The sequence below is a fragment of the Pinus tabuliformis genome, chromosome 2_2, assembly GCF_031772625.1.
Source record: "Pinus tabuliformis cultivar Carrire ecotype Pingquan chromosome 2_2, CPIR1, whole genome shotgun sequence".
NCBI classification, from domain to species: Eukaryota; Viridiplantae; Streptophyta; class Pinopsida; order Pinales; family Pinaceae; genus Pinus; species Pinus tabuliformis.
In genome coordinates, this window is record NC_142300.1 from 384,561,163 (window position 1) to 384,567,918 (window position 6,756).

General features: G+C 35.6%; 1 protein-coding gene across 1 annotated transcript; it reads right to left on the reverse strand.

Moving 5' to 3' along the window:
- Positions 1–1,964: 1,964 nt before the first annotated feature.
- On the reverse strand, positions 1,965–6,444 carry LOC149192872 (alpha-humulene synthase-like). The gene is made up of 10 exons (XM_089406482.1): positions 6,108–6,444; positions 5,563–5,750; positions 5,329–5,444; positions 4,682–4,902; positions 4,497–4,594; positions 4,310–4,402; positions 3,137–3,352; positions 2,884–3,022; positions 2,487–2,735; positions 1,965–2,367 (listed from the first exon to the last, which is right to left on the reverse strand). The coding sequence occupies exons 1-10, from the start codon at positions 6,210–6,212 to the stop codon at positions 2,065–2,067; spliced, it is 1,728 nt and encodes a 575-aa protein (XP_089262608.1). The 5' UTR covers positions 6,213–6,444; the 3' UTR covers positions 1,965–2,064.
- Between the last annotated feature and the right edge of the window lie 312 nt (positions 6,445–6,756).

Here is a 6,756-nt window from a genome sequence, read left to right on the forward strand (position 1 = left end):
ATTCCTCCAGCAGGCTTGGTTATCTGCCAGAACTCTAAATCTGCCTCACCAATGGTTTGACGATTGGAAGGATTATATTTCTGCTCTCACTCAAGCTAATATCAGACTTATGGAGGGACCAGATGAGATTATCTGGGCACATGCTAAACATGGTGCGTATTCACCCAAGCTGGGATACCTCAAGCTTATGGAGCCACACAAACCACCTGACATCCTTCCCACTTGGAAGTCGATATGGAAACTCAAGGCTGCGCCCAGGACTAGACTTCTGATGTGGAACATCATCTTTGATAAGATCCCCACAGGTTCTAATCTCATGAAACGATCCTTCTATGGACCTTTTCGTTGTCATCTTTGTCTTAATGCTGAGGAGAGCACAGAGCACCTGTTTCTAACTTGCTGCTCGACCATTATCTTCTGGCAGTCCATATCATCACATATCCCGCAGCTGAAGCAATGGCATGGGATCACCCTACAGGAGGCTTGGTCTAACTGGTGCTTAGAGCATACAGGCAAGGCCAAGAACCTACCTCTGCTGATTTGTTGGGCTATATGGATAGCTCGTAACCAATCCATCTTCCAATTGAAGAGGCCACACTGGCCTTCGATCATACTTCATACTGTGGCAGATTACAACTTATTACCTGAAGAGGACCCTGTCACTGCACCTAGAACTCTCACTCCTATCCCCATTGATCACACAAAGCCCTGGGCTTTTTTTGATGGCTCAGCCCAAGATGATGGGTGTGGGGGGGGGCGCCATACTTCACCTAAACGACAGACACTGCTACAAGATTCAAATTAACCTTGGCAGAGGCACTAACAACTATGCAGAACTCATCACAGCCAAGCATATCATTCATTTTGCTATCCTAAAACAATGCAGACACTTACAGATTTTTGGCGACTCCAAAGTTGTTTGCAATTGGCTCAATAATGCATCTCATTGTCGTGCATTTGCTTTAAGACATATACTTGACGAAGCTAAGAGATTGATTATGTCATTTGAATCTTTTGTCTGTCACCACATCTACAGGGAACAGAACACCACTGCAGATCAGCTCTCCAAAGAGGCAGCGCACAGAATAGGGGAGGATTGGTGGATCCAGGAGGACAACGATGGTACCTTTTATCAGTACTATCATCGGCCATTTGACGAACAATTGGAATGATGGGCTATAAGCCCATATACATATGCAGATATTTTTGTTTTTTCAGTATGTAGATACAGCAGAACAGTACATCTTTTTGTTTATATTACAGTATATATTGCTCTCTGCGAAGAGCCAAGCACAAATTTTGAACATAGAACTGACTTATTTTCATGCTCCCTGCGTGGAGACTTATATATATAGCAGCTACAATGAACTCGACAGGCATAAGCCTGCTTTTGAATATGCTTCGGCATCTGCAAAATGTAATTTTCTTAATTTTAATGAAAATTACGACTTTTTCCCACGGGAAAAAAAAAGTTGGGATGCCTCACTTGGGATTCCTTTATGATTTTTATGTGATTAAATTAGTTATATGGTTTAAGTGGAAACAATATTTATAGTTAATAAAGTTGAATATAGACAAAGGAGGTGGCCAAAACATGTGAGAAATTTTTTTATATTTATTTTAGATAATTTATTTAATTTAACTTTTATATTATTAAGAAGCTTCACTATGACTATTAGATATATGATTGAATGTTGAATATCGGATTGAGTGTGGATTGAGTGTGTATGGGTGTATTGTTAAATCACTGCTCAAATTTTTTTATGGGTCTTAAGTACAACAAAATACTTAAACATAATCCATATTTATACATAATCCATATTTATACATTGTTTACCAAACTTAAACATAAAAAATTGAAAAACAAATATAAACTTGAGACACCATAATATTCTTATAGTGGATATTTGAAAATATTGCATATTTGAAATATATTGTTGAGAAAAATTATCAAAAACTCTAACTAACCAACCAAATCTGCCCATATACTATTGCAAGTGTTAATTCCAGTTTTCAACATTAAAAACCTGTTTTGATTATACGTAGCCGCTAACGCGGTCGTCATTATTCCTCAATAGGTACTTGGTCGACGAGAATTTTGAAGATCTGGTCCTTCACTTCGTTGTTAGAAATGGATATGCCATCTCCGTATTTGTAGAGGAATTGAAGGCCTCGTGTTATATTGAAAGTGAACTTCTTACAACACAATGGTACGCTGTCCTTCCTAAGGAACTCCCGATTCATTTCCTCAAGGGAGAGATGAAGGATGCCCTTTATTTGATTTAAAGCATTTTCCACGGTAGAATCAGGATTGTCTTTCATGTAACACTCTATGATTGAAGCCATCTCCCCGCGTTCCTTCTCATCCTTCATTGCAACCGTGAAAGAAAGTGATAAAGATGTGAGTGAGGATTTTGCGTAGAATGTTATGCATCCAATCTGGTTTAAATGCTCTTAAAATAAATGTAATTTCAGATGCCAAATACCTCGAAATCTCTTAAGTCGTCGATGAGTCTGATTGTCAATTCTGAGAGCTCCTGGATCTTAGATGGAGAATGTATTTGCTGCAGAATGTTGTTCGGGAGAGGTTGACCCAACAAGAGAAGCGGAATCAAATTTACGATGCACATCCCTGAGCTAGCGAAGGCATTCTTTATGTACTCATTAAACGTCGGCACAGAACCAGTTGTTATCCATTCCGCTTCTTGCAGATAAGACTCAAGGTATCGCACCCACTGGGCATACAGCCAGTAAAATACATTGATGGTTAATGTCTCATTTAGGGAATACTTTGGCATTTTAAATTTATGTTGTTTTATTTTAAAATTGTTATTCACTCGGGTAAGTACAATGTAACCTAACATTCTGAAAAAAAACGCATACCGTATCTTTTAATATGGCTGACGTGTCCGGCCCTTGCTTGCTTACGACTTCAGCGGCCAGTTCATTCGCTGTATTGAAGAAAAACTGGATTGCAATTTTTATTTTTTCCGGAAGGTCGTCTATCAACGAAATATCCCATCTGAAAAATCCCACAAACAGTAAGAAAAATTAAAATCTTCAAGATATATAACAGGGAGAAGCTTTGAGGAAATCAAATGGCAATTTGTACAAAGTCTGTAGAGTTTGAATTCACCGTCTCACTCCCTCTGTGATGGTTTTCAGTTCGTCTAGCATTCCGTAGGTATCATAAAGGTCATCTAGAACAGTTCCGACGGTAGTAACTTTTGCGAAGGCGATTCTGCTTTGAGAAAACTCGGGCTCGAAAATGCATATAACCGCCCAAAAGTAAAGTTCCATGTGACGCCTCCTATAGAAATTCACCTGCGCAACTTCTGAGTCCCTCCACCACCTACCAAGAACATAGTAGTGTTGCAGAACATCATGTCTAATTAGTAACTCCATAACTGATAATCAGTATATGTTCATCGAGCAAAGTTTTATTTTAATGCCACCAGATGAAAGGACTATCGAGAGTCAATTTTCTTTTAAAAAGATATATATTTGAAGTCTCCAATCATTATAGATAGATAAATCTATCAATAATTTGCAATGCAAAATAATTATTTTGTAATTTTATTAACATTTAAATTTTGATATTATTAATAAAATATAATTATGAATTTAGGATTCTATCATTTATATCCATTAATTTTTTTTTTTTTTTTTTACATTTTTCAGCTAAAATAACATCCAAATTCATTTGTTTATGTGTTTGGAATCAGCAATATTATTAAAATTTTCATCTCTAAATTGGAAATTCTGAAATTGGGATTTAATGGAATTAATTAAATTATTTTGAATATATTTAATTATTATTCAAAAAATATGAAGTTGTAAAACAATAAAATATTCAAAATATTATTACCTTTAAAATGAAATAAAAGTAAAATAATATGTGAAAAAAATTGTATTTTAATTAAATCTAAAAATAAAAATCGAGAGAAGAAAATTGGAAATAAGAAATATTATTTAATAAATTTTAAAATAAACATGAATCAATTTTTATTTTTTTATTTTTAAGACAAAATCAGATTGAATCACAATGTTTTTTTCTCACTTTTAAAAAAATAAAATAAATACTTTTTTCTAACTGATTAGCTTTTAGTTTCTTTTAAATTCAATAAAATCCATATTTCCAAAATAAAAATTATTAATCATAATATTATTAACTATACTTCTGAAATAAAATAAAAAGAGAAGAATTGGTAAGGAATCTATGTGGCCGATTACTATATCTCTAAACTTAAAATTAAATAGAAAGATAAATAAATCATCACTACGTACGATGAATGGTCCCGAGCACTACCTTGTAATATACTGCATCTCTTTCTGATGTATGCATTGTAGAATATTGAAGTCCAATTTGGCTAACTCCAAAACTTTTTGGTTGAAATTCGACCTTTAGAAAAAAGTGGCAAAGGGATTTACTATGGTATAACCATATTTGAAAATGGAAAATAAAAACAATTATATTTAGTAAACCAGGGACGTACTTGAGCCACGAATGATTTTCTCCATATATTTCAATAAAGCTGCGAGCCTCCCATCTGGGCGCACTGCAATGCCATGGAAACTCCATTGCATATTTCACCTAAACAGCAGTAATTAATCAGGTCAAATCCCTTATAAACCATCGACAGCATCCTCTTAGGACCATCAAAATGCTGTTAGTGCTTACCTCTTCCAGAAGGCTTTGATCTACGCCGGTAACTTCCCCTCGAGCAGCTAAAACTTGATTTAGAAATTCTCTTGTGTATGCCTTCGCCTCTTCCATCACTTTTTCTCCGGGAAATGAAATTTCTGAAGCTCGAAGTAACGACAGCATGCTTCTCACTTCTTTATCTCCACTGAAATTGCAGAAGAATTTCCCGTTTCCATCTTTGAAATTCTCCAACACACCTGCTTGAGAGCTTAGTAATATAAGTACTGAATTAAATGATGGAAAATTCAGGAAATAAAGAAGAATGCTTCTTGATCGCTTCTCTATTTCTAAGAGAATCTGTTCGAGGTTTACGAATAGAAGAAATGAACTAAATTCAGAAAACCTATGGAGAAATACAAAGACGCTTTTCCACGTTTAGTAAATGGTATCACCAAATTTAATGCAGGTTTTCTAGCAAAACATCTCAAATCATGAACAGCAATAATACTGAACAGCATCTATTCCCTTGAAAATTTCCAAACAAACAAACCTATTTAGTGCGTGTCATCCATTAAGAAAATCCCTACAACATTAGTTACATCACCATTAATTACTTCCCGACCACATTAAGAAGGTATATTCTAGCTTAACATCGAATAAAAAATCCATTGCTGTTATACCACCTGAATCTACGTTATATCGATGCAGTCGGAGAGCTCGAAAACCTAGGGCCGTAGTGTTCAGATCTCTGTTGACAAAATCTCTTGATCCCACCGCGATACCCTTTTCGTTCCAATATCTACTCAGCTCAAACAGTCAGCCTTAAACGAACGAATGGAAGACGGCCCCAAAAAAACGATGTGCAGATACATGTAAATGCTAAATTAAACTTCTTCATGTGTGTTGAAATGACTAACCTGTAAACGTAATCTAGAGCAACTGTTTTTATTTCATGTTGAAAATGTCGATCAATTCCAAGGCATTCGAATGTGTCAACTATCCGCAGACGTTTGATAAAATCATAATTGCTGTCCTCCATTTCGCTCAAAAGTAAATGCTTGATCTCCTCAATAAGCTTCCCAACACGCTCATAATATGCAGGTGCCTGCTTCCAGCGCAATGCAATTAAAATATTTATCTCACAAAGATACAGATAGGTGCTGTGATACAGTGATAGCTAATAACAAACAGAAAATTAAAATTGCAGATTTTAGACTCTTGTGGTTTGTTTTTCTAGATAAAGAATTTGGATTTTCCATCCGGAAAGAGATCTGTTTATTTGGAAAAAACAGGATAAAAATTAAAAGAAAGACAACTCTCAATTATCACTGTGGAAAATCCAAACGCCTTGACTTTAAAAAAAACCTAAAAGCAAACAGGGAGCAGAAGGCAAAGCTACAGAAGCATATCCCATACGGCGAAAGACAAACAAAGAGCAGAAGGCAAAGCTACAGAAGTATACCCCATATGGCGAATTGAGAGATACTATGAACTCATCGTCCCACACGTTTCCGTGGTAATTGGCAGTGCGTCGAGGGACGGAAACTGATTCACAGATCTCAGCCATAACACTACACTTTGCGATGCGAGTTTATGTGATGAATGAAAATTCGCGGCTCGCTTATATAGACAAATGCGTGGTAGAAATTGTAATGATAAGTATATGAAGTAAATATGCATTTTAACGTTTAGATCATAGTTACCCACTTCGCCTGCGGGATTATTCATTCAATAACAGAAAATGTGAATGGCAGTATTCACACAAAATAATAACAGAAGATGCCAATGGCATTATTCACACAAAATTAGATAATAGTGGAGGAAAGCGAATTTACATAAATAGATAGTATTCGAATGGAGTGCCAGCAGAAGGTAAGAAAATACAAAAGAAAATGGAGAATCATAGCAGAATAGTAAAGTTTTGGATTTTCTAGATTTCGGAAAAGACAAATAAGCGGATCGCCCAAAGTTATCTCACTCATTTTGTAAAGACGAGATAAATTACTTACGAGGAAAATGTTTTTACGGATAAAACTTCCGAAAATGCGAAAACTTTGGATAAAACTTCATCTCTTCCCTGAAAACGTGCTTCCGGAAAATTTGAGGAAGAA